At 43.9% G+C, this 21,315-nt stretch overlaps 1 protein-coding gene across 1 annotated transcript in view; it reads left to right on the plus strand.

The window, feature by feature from the left end:
* The first annotated feature begins 9,693 nt into the window (after positions 1-9,693).
* Positions 9,694-21,315, plus strand: part of TINAG (tubulointerstitial nephritis antigen) — a 33,875-nt gene continuing 22,253 nt past the window's right edge. The window contains exons 1-5 of the mRNA XM_044421439.1: positions 9,694-10,072; positions 15,135-15,198; positions 15,865-15,954; positions 19,415-19,529; positions 19,711-19,834. Coding sequence (XP_044277374.1) covers positions 9,694-10,072; positions 15,135-15,198; positions 15,865-15,954; positions 19,415-19,529; positions 19,711-19,834 — 772 coding nt within the window. The remainder of the gene's footprint in view (positions 10,073-15,134; positions 15,199-15,864; positions 15,955-19,414; positions 19,530-19,710; positions 19,835-21,315) is intronic.

Here is a 21,315-nt window from a genome sequence, read left to right on the forward strand (position 1 = left end):
GTAAGGCTTTTGTTGTCAATCCTTACGCTTGCTGAATGCCACTTAGTGCCGGAAGAGACATTACTTGAAATCTTTATCCAGCAGCTTTGTCTGTCCCTAGTTTTCACTCTTGAGTGGCACAGCGGGACCCCGGAGTGGGAGGCAGGGAGTCAGCTTTCAAGATATGGATTGGGTGTCCTGGTCCTACACTAGAGAAAAGATATAGCTGCTAGATGTCCCTCATTAACATGTTTGATTTTTTCTATGGAGTTAAATAAATGTCTGTATAAGATAATGTCAAAAATCACATAGTGATTGCTGCTAGCGCACTTCGATTGACACACCCAGATACTCATGCATTTTTCCCTTTCTCACGAGGGCCATTTTCCCCTGCTGGCATCTGAATATATGAATAGCTAAAATGAAAGAACCACAGTTCTCCCCCTCATTCATTCATTCATTCATTCATTCATTCATTCATTCATTCATTCCCCCTCCAGTGTGTAGACAGGGGAAGCTGAAGCAGCACACTGGAGCCACATGCAGCCACCCTCCCACTCATGGGACAGGTAATTGTCTGTGCAGGACTCCTGAGTTTCTTATTGATTGATCTGATTTGCATCCCTAACTTCCAGCTGTGAAAAATGGCACTTAAGGTGGCCTTCACAACATCATTTTAACAATTGCTACTTAACATGTATCCCAAGCCCCTGGTTTCAAGTGAAGTTGTTACATAGCGTCATGTTTCATTTATACAGGGGTGGGCAACAGCTCATAGGGGTGGGCTACATTGATCCGTTGGGGGCTGCCCAACACTGGACTCACTCCTTCCAGAAATGCCCTTCTGCTCACCTACGAGGCACACGCGTCTTCTGTCCCTTCTTTCAGTGCCCTAGCATCACAATTTTGGCTGCCACCACAATTTGACTGGCTTCAGCAGCTAAAACGGAAGAGGCGAGCACTGCAAAAGGCCAGGGGCTGCTTGCAGACCAGAGGTGACCGGTTGTGCACCCCTGCATTAAAAGCAGTGGGACACATTTTCTGAAGCTGTGTCCCAGTGGTCCCTTGGAACCTTACCCTACTTCGTGGCAGAAAAACTTAGGGGCGGGGGCGGACATTTTAACCAAATTTCTATGTGCGTTGAGACGGAAAATGCTGTGCCTGGTAGGATTTTTTCCTGTCTAAATGGGTATAGGATTGGATCCTAGATAAATATTCATGTCGCCTTGATGCTTCAGAAAGAAATTGTATGAAAAGCAAATATGTAATTAGAAATCCAAACACTTTGCTTGTTAATTGTTTTTCAGAAGTATGTCATTTTTCTATCATCTCCTCTATGTTTCTCTAACAATTCAAAATGAAAGTGTGTGAATATTAGCATTTCATAAGAAAATGTACTGAGCTTATATTTCTGTTCTGAAGAAGAAGAAAAAGAACTCTGGTTAATTTTTTAGATTATATTTAATTTGTGCTGATGATTTTTAATATTTTTATGGAAGAGCATCAAGACCAAAACTTAAGCTTTGATTTAAAAAATGGTGTACATATAATGAGAAGGGAAAGTCAATTTTGGTGAATTTTCCAAAGAAATGTAAAGCATTCAGATTTACAACTTCGTTAGAGCATATACTGACTTTTGTTATAAATGCCTTTGCAACTTTGACACAGTTCTGTCCTTACACCAGCCGGATGTGGATAATTATAAAACAGAATAGGACAAGAGATGCCCAAGTCCTTTGTTCCATGAGAAAGTGGCTTAGAGATCCTGGGATGCAGCAGAGGTATTGCTGTGCCAGCAAAATGGAGGCCCATCAGAAGGATAGCACATGGGGCTTTTCTGCATGAGGCATTTATCATATGCTTGGCACACCCTACTCATAGTTATTTGCAGGTTCTTCAGATGACATTGTTATCTTACAGTTTCACTTCTGCACCTGAACTGCACTACCAGTGAGTTTTCTCAGAACAGGGAAATACAACGTTTAATTCTGAAAGAAAAGAAGGAATTGTTTCCTCTTGCTTATTTGTGCTATTCCATTATACTAAAGTGCCATCTAGTGGCTATGTGGTAGGAAAGCAGAGAAGAAGATGCTCCTTGTACAGTGCTCAGATCTCAGTTTTGCAGCAAACCAAGAGTAGATGTGATGAATTAAGAGCAGATCAAGAGATCCATCTACTACTGGAGATTCATCCAGCTGTTGTGGTAAAAAGCTCAATTGTCAGAGATGGGCCAAAATGGGTTATTCTGAAGGCATGTTTGGGAGGCTGTGCTTATGCAAAATCCCAATCCCCCTCATCCCTTGATTTTCCTCAAAAGAAGACCTGAATATGCCCACCGTTGAGCTGGTTTAGTTAATCCCCTTCTGTTGTCAGTGGGTGCTGTTTGGGATGCAAGCTGAAGAACTGGAAGGAAAAAAAATCAAGAAGTCACCTCTCTCACACTTCCCAGCTACTCAGAGCAAGCCAGCAGGGCTTTGGAGATTCCATGGTGCTCCACCATGGAATCTCCCTCATCACTTCTTCCACCACCATCAACCCCTGTCTGAAGGAAGAAGAAGGAAAAATATCTTTCGGACTTTTGCTGGGAGCTTATTACACATCCAGCTGTTTAGGAAAGGTTGCACATGGACCTATATATACGCTCTTCCTGGACTATACCACTTCAGGTTGCAGGTGTAAGACTGAATGCAGTCCCAGGGCAGGTGGGGAATGGGGGAGAACCTTTATGCTTCCCCCATAATAATGTCCATCAAGAAGCCCGTACCCTCTTCTTCATTGTGCCATTTTGGTTTATCTCCCCTTTCTGGAAAACAATGGGGTAACCGTGAAACATGACATTCCTCTACCTGAAATATGACATAGTCCAACCTAGAAATATCTTTATCACCTGATTTCATGGTATGTAAAGGAAAATTGTGTATAGTAAATACTATTGCATGCATGGAGACATGGTGAGAATAGTGCATTTGTCTTAATGGTTAACTAGGTTGGGTATTTGAGTTCCTAATTCAATGTATACTGAAATGACTAAATAATGACAGTTTATCCCATCATTAGCAATATTTCTTCATGCAAAAAACCACCTAGTTCTGGGGAAAATGTGTCAGCCTGGAGGAGCTTTCTTGGTAGACTGAAGCCTCTCTCTATTACTTTTTGAAAGTGTAGTGGTGATGTCATAATATTTATAGCAGCTTGTTAAAAAGGTAAGCTTCAAGGAAAATGAATGTAATATACTGCTAAAACTCATGTAGGGTGGTTAGATTTTATTTAAACTGAATGTGCTTTGAATGGGTATTTAGTGTGCTGATTACTGTGTACTATGGGGTTTCCAATGACCTAAATTTTTCTGCTGCTGCTTGGAATAGCAGGAAGCTCTTAATTTGCAAATGGAAATTGTAAAAGATTCGGCATATCTTGGCTCAATTATCAATTCAATTAGAGACTACAGCCAAGAAATTCGAAGAAGACTGAGACTTGGAAGGGCATTGATGAAGGAACTAGAAAGGATAATCAAGTATAGGGACATTTCACTGTTCACCAAAGCCAAGTTCATCCACACTATGTTATCCCTATTACTGTGTGTGGATGTGAAAGCTGGATAGTGAGGAAAACTGACAGGAGGAAAACTGGTGCATTTGAAAGATGGTGCTGGAGGAGAGCTTTGTGAGTACGTTGGCCTGATAGAAAAACAAACAAGTGGATCCTGGATCAAATCAATCAGCTCAGAAATGATGAAACCTGTGTGAAGAGCCACTGCAACTACGTGAGGCTTCAGAAAACTGCCTGCACATTGAGGGGGCAATGGGAATTTGTGAGGGAGAGAGCAAGGCCTAGTACATTTCCCTCCACTGGTGTTTAGGCTTCCCACTTTTCTAATCCCTGCTTAGGGCTAACGTCCCAATTATATGGCAGCCTAGGACCAGAGTAAAGTATATATAGTTTAACAGCCCTCTTGGGTGAGGAAAACTCATTTCTTGAGGTGATGTTGGGCAATAATGGCTACTAGTCATGAGGGCTATAGACTTGCCTCCAGAATCAGACACTTTATGCCTTTATATGCCAGTGGCTGGTGGGCCTGGGTGGGAGGGGGCTATTCCTCTCATACTAGGTGGACTCTTGGTCTGAGTCAGCCATTCTTTTGTACCTATCCCCCCCCCCAAAACAACAACAACAACAACAACCGTATAGCCTTGATGTGTCCATTCTGTGTTGCTGGGTATGTGCAGACAGGGTTGTGTGAGGAATCTGTTTGGTGTTTGGAACAAACTGGATTCTCTGAGCTCAACTCTCTGGACTCCAGTCCATGTTGCAACAGCCTGAGTCTAAGTTTCTGGAGAGCATGGCCAGAGTTCATGAGGTGTGCGGTCCAGGAATTGGGCCCCTCATGCTGTGCAAGCAGCATCCCTCTGCCATTCTATTGTTGCTGCACCTGACATGGAAAAAGGTTGCTGGATGTGTGTTCTTTACTCCATGGGAGTTTGCGGATGTCCCCTTGGCTTGGCTTGGCTTGGCTTGGCTTGGCTTGGCTTGGCTTGGCTTGGCTTGCAAGACCAGGCCAAGCATGAGATGAAGCCTGCGAATGCTAAAAGGACAGGTTTTGTTAGGGTTTGTCCCAACACTACACAAATTCTTAGCCATGTATGAAAATCAAGAGCCTCTACACTCAGTATGAAGTGCTATGTAGAGTATGTGTGTAAGTCTGAGCTTAATGGGACATCCACAAAAGTGCCCAAATCTTACCTAAAGCATGTGTGGGGAACTTGTGCCTTCAGGAAGGAGATTAAGCTTGCGACTGATAACAAAAGGTGTTGCATGCTTAGGTTTGTCTAACAGAAGAATGCCAGAAGTGTGTTTATCATTGTTGAATGATAAACAGAGGTAATAGGATTGCCTGCCTGGGGTGGGCTACAGAAAACTTGCAAAAAGCATTGAGGTGGGTACATCTGAGTCAGACTCAGAGTTCAAGAAAGATGCTTATCTCCTCTTCAGCTATGATCTAAAATAACAGTAAGGATCAACATTGAAATAGTAGTGAATATGCAGGACTCGCATGTTTTCTGGCTGATCTCTGTGGTTTGTATTAACTTTAAGAAAAGGTCCTTCTTTAATAGCTAACTTAGATTTATTGGGAATTATCACATCACTGTGGGAGATGAAACAACTTCTGTAATTGTTGCTAAAAATAATGTTCTTGAAAAATATTGAAACATATTTTTTCATTATTGAAAAATAATGAAAGTGGATTTTAATAATTGACTTCATTGTTATCCTGATATGACTTTCTTTCCTTTCTTTTAGTTTGCCCCACACAGGTTTTACTCATGGATTTAAGTGATGCTTCAGTCTTCCTTGAATCTTTGCATGCCCCACAAATATTGCTTTCCTATTTTGGAAATCTGCAAAGTGACAGTTTGTCTACTTTGTACACACACGAACAAAAAACCAAAAAAACCCACAGAGCTGTAGATTAAAAAAAGAACAGATCATTCCCTGTGTCCTTGGAGGCTGGCTCTGGCAAGGAGGAGCTCTTGCAGACCACCTGCTCTGCAGCAGCCCCAGTTATCCCAGGGCCAACTCACCTGAATGCCTCCCTCCGAGGAAGCACCTGTCTTTGGACTGGCTGGTCTCTCTTGGGGACCAGCCTGGGCATTGTTCTGCCCTGGCTGGCCTTGCTGCAGCAGGAAAATGAATGGCAAATCTCTCTAGGGTGGTGGGGAGGCCAATGCCTTGCTCTGAGAACCTCTCAGAATGGGATCTTGGCTCCCCAGAGTGACCATACGCTTGCCCTATGCCTGTGTTTCCCCGCTGCACCAGCATTGCTTGTATGTCAATCAACATAATAGTTGGCCCTCCACATTCAAGGACTGCAGGACTCCTATGACTGCGGAAAAATTGTGAATATCTTTAGCTCCACCCCTCCTGCCCAAACTCACCAGGACCTCCTCTTTGCAGCAAGGAACTGTTGGAGGGATTTCTCTCCTCAAATGTGCAGGGCACCCTTTCACGTCCTCTCTGTGGCGATGCTTTGTTTGCCTCCCTCTCTCCCCTTCACTTCCTCTCTTTCTATGGTGATGATTTTCCCCAGGGTTTTTTTTTTTAATTAACATGCTTTAGGGCAGTTTGTTCATAAGTATGGGTTGTTTGTAACTTGGACGTTCATAACTTGGGGTTTGTCTGTAATATAATAATTTATAAAGCAGTGGTGGAATGGCTTGGATACCACCCCTTGATTTCTGTTCATGTGCCCTTCCCTAGCGTCTTTCCACATCACGTGAAATGTTTTTCTGGCTAGTTCCCTGGCCATCAAGACTGGCTTCCCTCACTGCAAAATATGTGAACATGCCCCGTGTGAACTCCTGGAAACAATCACAATCCTGAGCACTAGTCTGCCAAAAATGTTTGGACATGTGCTTGGGTTGGATTTGTGACACTTTCCTGGATCAATTTTCTACACATTTCCTAATCTGTATGTTATGTTTCATCTGCATAGTGAAAGCTCCACTTTAGTCTCTGGAAGAAAGTTGCACAAATTTTGTGTATGGTCAGGGCAAAACTTGCAAAAAGCTCCCGTTCCCAAGAGGGAGCAGTGATCACAAACTGGAACGGGAATCAGGCATATTGCTGATTTGGCCAGGGCAGCTTATTTTATATTGTATATTTGTATTTTATTTTAATGTATATATTTTAAAATGTTATTTATGATGTTTTAATTTATTGTTGTAAGCCGCCCCGGGGCTTCGGCGAATGGGGCGGCATAAAAGTGTTTTAATAAATAAACAAATAAATAAATAAATTTGCTCATTGCTAGTCTAAGACGAACTGGGGAGCCACAAAGGAGCTGTCCTACCCTGATTACAAAATGACTTTTCTCAGGAAGTCCTCCAGGCAAAACCTTGTTTATTCTCTCAAGCACTTTGATATGCTTTGAAAGTATTTAGTATTAGCTGCTTCCACTGTCCCTCCTTTACAGGTTTAATCTTTTATTTGTCACTATTATTATTGTTTCACTCAGATTTACATCTCCATTTCATCTAGCCCAGGTGAGGCCACTGCCTGGACTCATCAATGGACTGGATGCAGGGCAACAAATAAAAGCTCAGTTCAGATAAGACAGAGGTGCTCTTGGTGGCCAGTCTACCTGCCCAGAGGGTGGGACTTCAACCTGTCCTGGATGGGTTCACACTCCCCTGAAGGACAGGGTCTGAAGCTTGGGGCTGCTCCTGGACCCAAAATGATCACTTGAGTGTCAGGGACACTCAGTGGCCAGATGCACCTTCTTTCAGCTACAATTAATTTACCAACTGGGGCCCTACCTGTGGACAGGTAGGGCCTAGCCACAGTCACCCATGCTCTGTTAACTTCTCAAGTGGACTACTGTAATACGCTGTGCATGGGGCTGCCCTTGAAGACCGTCCAGAAACTTCAACAGGGTGGTGCAATGGCTGCGGGGAGCAGGACCACATGCCCATGTGACCCCTATATTACATCATCTTCGGTGGTTACAAGTTGAGCTCCAAGCATAATTTAAGGTGCTTGTTTTAACATACGAAGTCCTAAATGGCTCAGCACCAGGATAGCTGAAGGACTGCCTGCTCCCACATGCACCAGCTGGCCTTTAAGATTGGTTTTGGAGGCCCTTCTGAAAGAGTCATCCTCCAAGGAGGTAAGGAGAATGGCAAATTGAAGAGGGGCCATCTCGGGAGTTGAGTTCCACTTATGGAATAGACCCCCAAAAGCAGTTCACCTGGAGCCCTCATTACCATCTTTTCGGTGCCAGGCAAGACAAATTTATTTTCTAGATACTGTATTTTAATAAATGATTTTATCTGATAATTTTAGTGGTATTGTTGTTTAATTTATATTGTTTTGAATTGTTATCCCTCAGCTGCATATTGTTTTGCTCTGTTGCTTTTCTTGTTTTATGGTTGTGTGTTTTAATTGATTATTTTTATTGTTTGGTCTTTAGGCCAATTTAGCACTATATAAGTTTAATAATAAATAACAGTGTTTGAAACAAACAAACAGCCTTTGTATTCGGGGTACACATGCTGGGAGTTGCTCTATCTGGGAGCCAAATATGAAGTTCTCAACAATATATTCCTTTGTCAAATTAATTGATTGCTTGTCTTTATATACCACCTTTCTGGGCAGGAAGCTCCCTGGAACAAAGTCAGGCAACAAAATTAAAAACAAACAATTACAAAGATAAAATACCAGCTACAAAATTCCAAATTCTCCAACTACAAATCAGCTTCATTTAGTCAATTAAAAACTGTTTAAACTGAAAGCTAATTCAAATAACCTTACTGAAGGGACCCAGAGCGAGCGAGCACCGGATGTACTTCCTGGGAAGGCAATGCCAGTGATAAAGCCACCTCTAAGAAGGATCTCAGGAATTTGATGGATGGCTTTGGCAAGCATGTGAAACAACCGTGGCCAATTGCATGTCCCAAGCCTGAGCAGGCCTATAGAAGTGCAGTTGGGTCTTCAAATACGCCATGTCCAAGCCATGCAGGGCTTTATGGGGAGCAACCAGGCCTTTGAATTGAGTTCAGAGAGGCTGGGGAAATGGGTGTAGCAGGTATGAACAGTGCTGGGAGTGTGAAAGACTGTCATTCTTGGTGCACATTCTTCAGACTGTCTGACTTGAGAGGAAGAGGAGGAGGAAGAGCAGAGGACGGGCTCAGAATGTGGGCCTGTGCCAGACATTGAGATGAGCAAAGCGGAGATATTTATGGGCAGGCAGCTTTTCAGAATAACCAGATGTACTGTTGGTGGGAGAGGACTTGGGACAGGGAAGTTTCTCAGAGACAGATGAGGCAGGTATGACTCTCAAGCCCATGATGTGACCTCAGCAGAGGAGGATGGTCCAATTAGAGAAATGGCATATGGAGAGGAGGTGTGCTCATTTTCAGAAGCCCCTCTCAGAAGGATGGAGGCCAGGCATGCTCATAAGGAAAGACCTTGGAGCTAGATTGGGTTCAACAAACTGCTCTGCACATGCTCAGAGATTCGTTCTGGGTTTTCGTGCTTCTGAAAAATGTTTTGGTCAATAAAGAATGAGACTTTGAATGTGCAAAGGGCTCTTGACAAACCTGCTCTAATCAGCAGGTTCCCACAAAGGAGAAGGCACCTGCACTTTGTTCCAGCTGACACCTCCGAGTTGTCTTCAGCCTCCAGTTGAGTAACATGCCCTCTAACATATTATGGACAAGCGTTCAGTAACTCCATGTGTTTTGCAATATGATGATATCAGTAGAGATCTAGTCTGGTACTGATCTTGCCAGATCCTTAACAGGTCACAAGATACTGTTGTATTCAGGAGGTGAACCAGAATTTGTTCTTTTCTGCAAGGTTTTTAAAGTTCACTTTGATCCATTTGCTCTGTCATTTATATTTAGTCTTAACAGCCTTAGAAGATTTCAGTGCATTTTTCAGAGCTTGAATTCGACATCACATGATCCACACAAGTTTTTTTTAAAAATCTTGTGTAAACAAGGCATTTTATAGCATCTCTGAGTAAATGGTTAACATGCAAAAGTTCTCTACATCACCAAGTAAGTTAGTTGTCAAGTTTCAGGTCAGAATGTTTTGCTGAATTCTGAAGAGTTTTCACAGGAACACTTGGTAGACAATCTTTTTCAAGATTCCTGCTCAGTCCCTGTTAAAATCTCATGCAGAAAACCTGAAAGTACCCTGCTGGGATAGACAAGAATGTGGATCTATACCCCAATTTGGGTTTTATACTGCTGCGCAATTGTGGTGTGCCGGGAGAAACAAGTTACCTCCCGGAACAATGTTTTACTGAAAGAAAATTTGGCTGAAGATAGCAATTATTCTGGAAGAAACAGAGCCAAGAGGACGCCATCCAGGGGAAGCTATTGCCGACTGCGAGGCTGCTGTCCCGGCAGAGATGATGACTGCACCATTCAATACCACGAGAGGAATGCCATATGCTACTGCGACGATTTCTGCATGTCAGACCCTCCTGGCTCTGCAGACTGCTGCCCGGATTTCTGGACTGCTTGCCACAGGCTTCCTCTTAGGCAACTGGTCCCTCCGCACATGAGAACACCTCCGCCAAAGCAAGTGGGTAAGTGCTCGGAACATGCTAAGGCCGTGTCCTCATGTCTCCTCCCGAATGCAACTAACCCAGTGCTCTGCTGCGGTTTATTTTTAGAACTGGACAAGTGATAGGCGCCTCCGGGGAAGAGTGTTCCAAGGCTCTTCAAGGTACCCGGAATGCAAACCCACAATGTGCCAAGCTCAGTCAGGAAACGATGGAAGGAAGGTGCGCACAGCATTACAAGAGCAAACTTCCACTCTCGCAACAGGACTTTCTGCTTCCTCTGCCAACCCTGCATGCCAGTCCTCTGATCCACCAGTCCTCTGTAGCGGGGGGGGCGGGGGGTGCAGTTAGAAGGAGGAGCGGTTCTGCCAACAGTATGCATTCTGCTGTCCAATCGACATACTCCCTAGAAGAATGTTAGTGATATTTAATGGTCGTGTTCTTAAACATGTTTTATTATATTACAAAATCCACCCTTCATCCCTGACTTCATTCAGAAAAAGTCACACTAGATAAAGCTTAGTATCCTATGGTATAAAGTTTTTAAACGATCAAAATCAGTCTAATATGCATTACCTCTCTTTCTACCTCCTACATCCATAAACCTAACAACCCACCTTTCCTCTTAATGTGTGTTTTCATGTGCTCAATTCAACTGGGGAAAAAAAAATCATAGAAATTCTAAAGATGCCCAAGGCCTCAAAAGAGCATCTGTCTACCCATCTATGTCTATCATTATTTCTAGACAGCCTTTAAGGGCAGAACTCGTACAAGATAAAAACACATTAAAAAAAAAGGAGGTAATCCTTCTTTGTGCTCTCAGTTTCAAAGTCAGGCAAAGGTTCTACACCTGAAGGCAGAGGGATCTTGCATGAAAAGGGGAAGGAAACTTATGGGACAAGGTTAGTTAATTAGTCTCTTCTTGTTGAAGCAGTCTTTTAGATTCCAGACATGGAGTTTTAAATCCAAGTAGCTTAACAACATCATGTTGACTTTAGGGGAATGTACAATTTTATGCTTGCTCCTTCAAGATCCCGGCTTTACCTAAATTCAAGCTAGGATTAGAAAGTAGGCACATCAGAGAAATCTGTAATGGATACAAATAGGTCAGGTGCCTGTGAATCTGACTTGTGCATTGTGTGCAGACCAACATTTTCTGAGTCACATACGTTCTGTGGACTTGCAGACTGATTTTTCACTTTGGGTGAGGATTTGTGCAAATTCACACCTATGCAAATGTGGCTTTGCACATTACTACATTTAACCGATTAGAGCATTTGTTCCAGCATCCATGTGCAGGAATTAGCATGAGTACAGCAAAGCGAACAAAGCAGAGCTCATTGATTTCAACTGTGAGTGGATGGTGGAGGAAAAGACATCTGATAATCTGGGAAGAACAGGCAGAAAGAATTGAACAAAATTAATACATCGCTAATTAGAAAGTGATAGCTACTTTATTTCAGTATGGAGTAGTAACATGTATAGTTCAAAAGTCTCATTCGGGATGTAGTCTGCTTGGGATCCAATGCCAGCAAAGGCTCCACTCATATAAATTGTTAGAGTAAATCCCTTTGGCATTTACTCCCATGTAAGTGGACATAGGATTGCAGCCTTACCATAAAACCTTATGCATGACTATGCATTCTATGCACAATTGAAAAGGGCTGTGATGTAAGACTCATTTATTTTGGAACAAGCCCACTGACCAGAACAGAATTTTCTTCTGAATACACAGGAATGGGACTGCACTGTAAGGAATGTGGGAATAACCAGCACTCCTGTATTTAGCGCCATAAGCAAAGTTTACTAGATTCTGAAGTACCATAACAAGACAAGGCTGCAATTTCCTCACAAGTGGTTTCAAAGTCACTGTGCTGTGAAGATCAACTGTGTTTTATGTGGTCTTGTGTATTGCTTTGCAAATGACACTTGTGTCTCTTTGAAGGGGAGGGGGAGACATTTTATAATTTAAAGGAAACTCATCAATTCTATCTGCAGTTTCATTTGAATGCTAAAATTAAATAACTTCAGCCAGTGTGCTGAATAATTATTAACTTTGTTGAAATGTTCAACAGTGAGCACTTTTTTGTTTTGAAGCAACACTGAAAAATTGATCTGAAACACTGAATTGTGAATTGCAATATTCAATAGGAATAAAACATACACACAGAGGCTTCAGTTCTGGTTTGGCTGAAAACAGAATAATGTTTGGAAAAAAAGGAAGGAAGGAAGGAAGAAAAAGGAAGGGTGCTGTTTCATACTTCAGCCTCTGCACTCTCAGCAAGAAAGGCAATCCCTACAGAGTACAAATTACATTTGGCACATTTCTGTTAAATAACAGCCAAATATCGCCGGCACATTTTCTTCCAGCTGGCAGTCCGGCACCAAGCGGCCCTTGCCAAGAAAAGCCTGTGGAGAGTGCTGCATTGTTCCCAGGGATGGCAGAGGAGCCCTCTTCTGAGCCGCTGTCTGGTGGGATGACTCATGTGGAGGTGCTTGGTGGCAGAGCATGATGGGACATGTTCTCCAGGGGTGTGGAGGCAAGAAACTAAGTGGGGAGGGGAGGGTCTCCACCATTCCTGGAGAGGCAAGTCCCAATATGTGCTCTCACCCACTCTGAAAAGAAAGGGCTGATGGGTTTTTCTGGATGAAGCTGTTAATATGTTGTATCTCTTTTTTGGCTTCATCACAGAACTGAGATCCAAGTGCTACATATGGAGCTTTTCTTTTCTGGCTTTTCTGCTTTGGCACCGTAGTGTTGTAGCATCGTGCAAATTGCACAAGAGGGCATCACACCAGCTTTGACTATTAAATGCCACATTTTCTGTGCTGGAGAGGAGAGGAGAGGAGTGGAGCAACCTCACCAAAGGCACTGGCTAGATCCAAAAGCAAAACAGGAGGGTCACGACATCATGTAAATAACCCATAAACAACCAGGAGTAGAGAATAACAAGCACATGATTCATACCTCCTAGAGAAGAACCCTATGTCCAAATAAAGGAACAAGATGAAACTTCTTTTTTCATGGAGGATCTGATGGGGGATCAGAGTGTTCCTATTGTTCCATTCTTGAAATATTTGCACAGTGCCCGGACAATCATAAGCAGTAGGTTGGTATTAGTAGCTCAAGCCCAGCTGAAGCCAAATGCATCTCAGGCAGCGCTTCTGTGCAAGTTTACCTAGTCGTTGAGCATCACCTGTGTGCCTGGAACTTTGCTGATTGCAAGAGGAGCTGGCAGTCAAAGTTTGACCCAGGGGAAGCAGCAGAGGAAAGGGAGGGAGGTGGAAGCAGAGAGGCCCCTGCAGGCATTTCCCTTGTTGCACGAGGGAGTCCTGGCAAAGCACCACGGTGAAAGTCGGTTTCGAGGCTCAATGTGGAAGGAGGAAGAGAGGAGGCATCACACGGCTGTTTTGAGAGGCCATTTGAGGCATGAGGGGCAGCAGGGCAGGGGACCTGTGGATCCTGGAGGGTGGTGGAGTTGCACGAGTGAGTATCGTACACAGGGAGGTATCACATCACAACAGCAGAGAGATAAAGTGGGGCAGGAGCGAGCATGGAGGGCTTCAAGGGTGAGAGCAAGGAGCTTGCCCAGGGTCTGGGAGTGGATGGAAGCCAGTTAGGGATTTAAGGAAATGAATCATTTGGTTACAATGAAGGGAGGCATGAATGATTTGGCAGCAAGGTGCTGAAAAGGGGTGAGGGGACTCAGGTGAGGTCATGAAGGGCTAGGCAGGTGAGCAAAACTCTAATCTTTGTGTGAGAGCTGACCAAGGCAAGGACTAGAGCTTTTGCTGATGGGACAGGGAGGAAAGGAGGACAGGGATAAGGGGTGTGATACCTGTTCCAGCAATGAAGGAACAATAAAATATTGTCTAATGTAAGGACATTTCAGTGGAACCAAGACAAAGTTCATTCACACCATTGTATTCCTAATCACCGTGTATGGGTATGAAAGCTGGATTGTGAGGGAAGCCGACGGGAAGAAAACATGCATTTGAAACGCGGTGCTGGAGGAGAGCTGGAGGTGAATACCCTGGGCAGACAGAAAGAGGAACAAGTGGATCCTAGAACAGATCAAGCCGGAGCTTTCCCTAGGAGCAAAAATGACAAAGCTTCTCACTTCATGTGAAGGCAAGACTCCTGGAGAAGACAGTCATTCTAGGGAAAGTCAAAGGCAGAAGAAGAAAAGGAAGACCAACTATGAGATGGATCGATTGCACAAAGGAAGCCGCAGCCTTGATTTAGGCCAGCTAAGTAGGGTTGCTGTGGACAGACAATCTGGGGGGCTTTCATTCATGGGGTTGCCATAAGTCAGAGAAGACTTGACAGCACAGAGCACCAACCAGCGGCGGTTCAACTGGGTGGACATAGTATAATCATAAAAGTAAAATATACAGAGGGGGTTGGGAAGAGACATGAGAAACTTAGCCTTGGACAGTCATGAGCCTGAGATAATGAAACATCCAAGCAGGAATACTGGTGGGCAGCTGGAGATGCTAGTTGGGAGTAAAGCGCATTGAACACATTAGGATTACTTGAGACAAACAAGCGCAGGATTTGTCTGCACATGCCAGTGAAACCAGTGGAAGATGTAAGTTCTGGCTGTCTTGAATCCCATTGTGCTTAACTGAGTCAAGTCACAACTAATCTGTGCTGAATTGGGGCTAATAATAACATTTCTGAGACATTCCAGATTGATTACTTTGCCGATTGTGTTGTATTTAGAACTAGTCAACAGGGAAATGCACGTTCAATTCCACTTTTGCATCTGTCTAATGGAGTTTCAGATAAAGCTTCATATAAGACAACAAATACAGAATGATTAAATCTTTGCAAAAATGTAAGTCATTATACTGCAACAAGGCTGACTTGAAAACAACATTTACAATTGCCATTTTGGATTGGATTCTGAGAACCAATTTGTTCAGGCGTGATTAATTTATTAATCAAGTTCACAGATGCAGAAAATTGCTTGACCCAGAGTAGGAACAAGATGCCATCCTCTGTCTATTGGCATAAGATGCACCATCGATTAGCTTGTTGCATGCTAATTATTTCCTCCTTTTCTATGGCTTATATTGGCAGGTTGCTTCAAAAATGGTCAGTGGTATGGAGAAGGAACAACAATGAAGGACAACTGCAACTCTTGGTAATGGCCAGGAAAGAAACAAATGAAACATCACCCTCATTAAGCTTGAGCTGACCCAGAAGCACTTATTCTAAATTCTTAGTACCTGCATGAAAATGGCATACCTGAAAGTTGTCTGGGCTGCAGCAGAAGGGCGAGGGGTACCCATAGGTGGCTTGAACATGTGCTGCTGTGATGGCACGGCCTCGGGAGGCTCTGATGGGCTGATGGGGGCATCTACACAGGTCAGGGGTTGTGCCTCCTGCTTCTTTAAATATTTGCATTGGTGCAAGAAGCCAAGGAGGTGAGGAGAGGGAAAACGGGAGGATGCACACGGTTGCACCAGATTTCATGGCCATTGTGTGAGCACAGAGCAGCACTGGAGTGGAGAGGGGCAGGATAGAGGGGGCATTGGCTGTGGATCAGTAATTTCTTGTCCCTTTGACAAGCAGCTGTGCTGTGGCTGCTTATTCTGGAAATAGCCAGCCGACCCATTAGGCAGGCTGAGACCGACATGGCAGGAATCGGTTGTTGGAGGGCAGGGAGCAGCAGTGAAGTATCCAGATGTTCTGCGGCGTGTGTGTGTGCTGTGGTGGGAAGGGAATAGCAAGCCGATCATTTCAGGGCCACGCACTGCGAACTGTTGATCTGTTTGCAACAATGGTCTCACTTGGCTTCTTGTTCCAGCAAATGTGTAAAGAGCCAGTGGGAATGCTCTGATGAAACCTGCCTCATCCGTCCCAGTTTAATTCAGCAGATCAATGATGGGAACTATGGGTAAGAATCCTTTTCTGCAGTACTAAGTTGCAGCTAATTTCTGTATTATTGTAAGAGAAAAGAACAGCTCTGCTTTCATGTTCTAACACAGGGATCTTGAAAGAGTCATGTCCATATGTTATCACAATTGGAACTCCTTTGAGCAAACAGCGCAAGCCACATGTATCTTTTCTAGCTTGTTTCCCTACTTAGAAATAAATTGATGCAATGATTCATTTTCAGGTGGGGAAACAAATCCAGTCAGTGCTAGTGAATAATCTGTGGGTGTTTCTGTTTGTTGTCAGGGTAGAAAGTGCTGATAAAAGCAATGTGCAACTTTAAAGCTTTCATCCTTCCTTTTATAGCTCACATGAGACATTTATTCCATTTATGTAATAGATCCATCATATTAGGAAAGAATCCGTCATTACCAAGATTTGCATTTTTCCATATTCCTTGATCCCATGGGAAAGAAAATGACATTACGGTGATTTCCATAACTCACTTCTGATAACATAGTATCAGTCTGATAGCTTTATGCACTACCATTAGCAGTGGGTAAAGCACAATTAAAAAGGTAATTAATGGACTTGCTGGCCTCTTCATTACTTTGTAATAATAGCCTTCACCAGCCTGTACTGTCGGTACCCACGGCGTGATGTATCTACCTACTGAGGATAATCATCTATGCAGCTGATGAAGTGAGTTCTGACCCAATAGCGTGGTTAGTGCATCAGGAGCCACCAAAGAATCAGTGACTTTGAATGGGCCACAGCGCTTCATGTGGGAACTCCCTCATCTTGTTCTGACCAACGAAAACAAGATAAGCAATCATAGGAGTGCTATTGGCACGAGAGGAAGCTAGTATTGTGAAAGGCCAGGTGCCCACGGTGTACATTTCTGTGTGATGTTCTTGAGCCTTTGCTTGGTGAGCCAGGCAATGAGTTGGTCTCCATTTCTTAAGAAAAGACCCGTCTCCCACACTGTGTGTGTATGTGTGTAGTTAGACTACAAGTTAGCCATTGCTTGGAACAGGATGTTTCAGCTGTGTGCAAATGGCCCTCTGAGTTCTCCACTGTTTCTAGGCAGAAAATGGGAGGGGAAGGGATTGGCCCCCCCCCCTTTTTTGCCTTGATTATAAGGCAGCTGTGGGGGCAGCTGTGCTTGGCCAGCTCCTGGGAAATGCTGGTGCTGGCGCTGTGCCTAAATCTGTCACCAATTCCTGAAAGCTTTCTTTCCCCACCAGAGAGGTTTGCATTCTTGTGTCTTGCTTGCAGGGTGTTCTTGTATTTATTTTGTGGTATTTTGGAGATCACCTAATCACTGCAAGGTAGTTGAGTGCTCTCCTCTCCTCTCCTCTCCCCTCCCCTCCTTTCTCTCTCTCAATCCCTCTCTCTCTCTGAGTGTGTGTGTTTTCTTTCTGTTGCACATTTCTCCATCGCTCTGCAGCTTCCTTGGCTTCCTGGTGTGAAAAAGCCCCATGTCTGGCATTACGTCATGGTGCCTTGTCCTGGGCTGAAACTTAAATGTGGGAAGCCAGGGCGGCTGCAGGCTGCCGGAAGGCCGATTCCACAGTGATAGGACACTTGGCCACCTTCTCACTGAACTAAGCACAGGCACCCAAACCCAGCCCATGAGAATGTCTTTCCAAAATTTTCTTCATCACGAATTTCTTTTCTAAAGCAATTCCTTTTCTGTCAAATTAAATGAGAACAGGTACTCAGAGAGAATTTTTTCAACACAGCACTCGTCAGAATCATGAATAAACATTCTTGGAAATCTGAAGTAATCGTGGTTCCTGGAAGAACATTTTTAGACATTTAAACACCATTTGAATACAGCAGGGGAAAGGACCAGCATGAAGACATAACATGAAAAGCAGACCAAAAGACGAATTCTGGGGAGTTGGAGCCAAGATTTGCCTCCTGCATAAGGAGAGGGCCATCCACAAGAGGAAAGACCCTGCTCACAGTAGGGCCTCCTGCTCACATTCGTGGGAGCCTCTTTCAGGCCCACGGCCTAGTTTGCCCATTTCGGCAGGTTCTCCTGGCTCGCCATGTAGCCACTTCAGCCTGCCGGAGGGGCTGCTGCTTCCAGATCTGTAACTGGTTGATCCATCCTATATCGTGATCCAACCAAGCCCAACAAAACCTGTCTTGATGCACATGAGCTTCTGGTGCTTGTGCTTTTTGTCCCTACTGCTATGGCAAGCTCAGTCGTATGTGACTGGCTTCACTGACATGACCCCTGGTTTCTGTGAAATTACTACTTTAGTCCCGAGGGGTGATTAGTTCATCTTTGTTAGGGGTAAAAGGCTCATCTCAAAGCACCCAAACAGCAGGTGAGGATGGTTCCTGGCCAGGAAATAAATGGAGGAGAAAATATATTTCCCAGCCAAATCTGTGTAAATTTCCCAGTTAAACACACACACACACACACACACACACACACACACACACGTACGTTGGTCAGTTAAGAAAAGCCCTTAGAGGTGGCAGGATGGGTTGGAGCAAATGGGGCAGCAACACCACTGGGATTTCTGTCTCCGTCCCAGAGTAGACCCTCTCACTCTGGCCGATTCAGCTGCCTTCTCAGGGGTTTTTTTTGAGCCACAATGGAACCGCAGTAGCTGCACAAGTCACAGCTCAAATATAAACTGCAAAAATCCCAAATTTAATATCTCCCCTTTCTGGAATAGCTGGACATTCTGGGAAGTACTGAAAAAGTGGAAAAAATGAGAACTGTCAGTTTAACATTTGGAAACCAGAGAATACATTGTTAAGGGAGATCTTTTTGCTAACCACTTTTTGGTGCAAATATTTCTCTTGCTGCCCCCACTTCCACTGGTTATTTTTAATGGACAGTTTGGCAACTGGTTACAAATTGGGCAATAAGCAGTTTAATCTCGACAATTTTTATGTAAATTTCCAATGAATTTCATTCCCTTTGTCAGTTGAAACACACAAGGACATTGATGAGACCTGTCCATATATATCTGGCAGCCATAATTGCACACTTGTACACCTCAGAAAAATTGGCCACTTCCTCACGAAGGGAAAGGAAAGGAAAGGAACAACTGTGTTTTTAAAAACGATTCCAATTGCATTTTTGTGGGGCTCTGAAAATAAAAGTTTGGAGAACAAAAAGCTCTGCCACGAAGGACATTGGGAGACCAGATGCAGGGCCAAGGGAGTGGGAACAGGAGAACCACCTGCAGTGAGCTTGACTGTCCATCCAGGAATTGTGGGTTATCCTGCCAGCAACAAAACCATCATGGCTTAGTGACTTTGCATGTTGTACGGAACTACCCAGTGATGTAAAAACAACAAGAGCATCTTGCCCAAAATTTCCCTTGGCCATAATGTGAACTCTAATGATGGCTGCAAATCTTATAGATGGCAGCACTTCTGAACGGGATTGAGCTGAAGACAGCACAGCATGCGTATGGCTGACACAATATGTTTTTATATTTGCGAGGCAGATGGAAAGCTAGTAACTACAGCAAGTTTTGGGGAATGCGCTTGAAGGAAGGCTTCGAGTATCGTCTTGGCACATTTCCCCCATCTGCTGCTCTGCTGGACATGAGGCCACTCACGGTGGGTTTCAATGTTTTATCTTCTCTTTAAACAGCGGACATCAACTTAGCGATTCTCAGTTGTTGTCCTTACGCCACAAAGATAGGTTCTCCCATCATTCTGTGCACAACATTAAAAAATATTCTGGCCTATCAGGTGGGATCCACCAATCTTCCTTATGAAAATAGTTTGTTTCCTTTAGGCAAGCACAAGAACAGAAACAGACTTCCCTGAATTTTTTGTCTCTTGGTATGAATGGCCTGGCTGGATTCATGATCCTCTGGACCAGAGAAACTGTGCGGCTTCGTGGGCATTTTCTACTGCAAGTAAAGTGTGATTTCTATTCTCTTTGTTACATCCTAGAAATGTGGCTCTTACTGCATGAAATCTTTCAGTAAGTTACTGAATTCTTGAAATTGGACTTGAAATGATGCTGTGAATGGGGTTCCTGCACATGCGATCTTTCCCTGATATGAAAAGGACAGTACATCGAATCATAGAATTGTAGAGTTGGAAGGAGCCAGAAGGCCATCGGGTCCAACCCCCTGCTGTTGTTACGTCATCCCATTTGGATGACTGCCCATTCACCATTCATTCCTGCGTGCAGCTGGGCCACTGGTCAAAGCTGGTGGAAAGCACTCCATTCCGCTCAGGCTGCCTGGGCTTCAAGTGACCAAATAGCTCAAGGACCGCCCTCCAGCCATGAATCTGCTCCTTCAAAGGGAGTGCAACTCCATCCAGAACAGGTCAAGCTCCCTCCAGGTGGCCAGAGAAATTGCCTGCCATCAGCATCTCAGTTCAACTATTTGTAGCGTGGAGAGAATAGAGTGGTGCCTGCTGGCCATATCGTAGCTGTAGAAAAGGATGTCAGAAAATGAAGTAGAAAGCCTGATTAAGCCTTAGCATGATTGAATGTGCAGGAATACAGATCAAATCTTTAAGAGCCACACACTTGAAATGTCAGGCCTGTATTGATGAATCTGTCAGTTTCTCATTTGTTCAAATTTTTAAAATCTTGAGTGTTTCCCCCACAAATACAGAGAACTGTATGAATTCTGATCAAAGCCAAAGAGAAACCTATTTTTGACCATCTCTAGAGAGGACAAACAGATGTTAGAGTCATGTGTTTCTTTCCCCTCCCCCCACCCTACTTACTGCACAAAGTATTTGGTGGTCACTTGCCATGTGGCCGGAGGAGGAGAGGAGCCACAGGGTCCAGTTAATGGTGAGCGAAGGAAGTATTGCAGGAGAGCTGCAGGCGCTTGACCAGCAAGAAAAGAACTCCAGAAGGGGTGGTGGATGACTGTTTTGCTGCTTTTCTTAAACAGACATTTTTAAAAGAAAAAATAATTGTATAAGATACTCCTTTTCTTCAGGGCGGAGCAGGGCATTGACTGATCTATTAGTCAATGAGAACATATTTCAAGAAAAGAATAGGCAGTTGTTTGTTACTTCAGATTTATCTTACATTTTATATCAACTATGAGATGGATCAGTTGTATAAAGGAAGGCACAGCCGTGAGTTTGCAAGAGCTAAGCTGGGCTGCCAAGGACGGAACATTTTGGAGGCCTTTCATTCATAGGGTCACCATAAGCCAGAGAGGACTTGATGGCACAAAGCAACAGCAAACGTTTTTATAACCAACCTTTCCAGCTCACATGAACCAGCCAAAGCAACTTACTACGAAAATGTTGCAAACATTCATAAGGCCCATTTGTTTTCTGTGACTTTTTTCCAAATTTGAGAAACATAGGAACAGAGTGAGTCAGAAAGGGCTGCCTGGGCCATCTAGTCTGACCCCCTGCT

This window comes from Varanus komodoensis, unplaced genomic scaffold (genome assembly GCF_004798865.1).
Source record: "Varanus komodoensis strain SLA01 unplaced genomic scaffold, ASM479886v1 scaffold12, whole genome shotgun sequence".
Classification (NCBI taxonomy): Eukaryota; Metazoa; Chordata; class Lepidosauria; order Squamata; family Varanidae; genus Varanus; species Varanus komodoensis.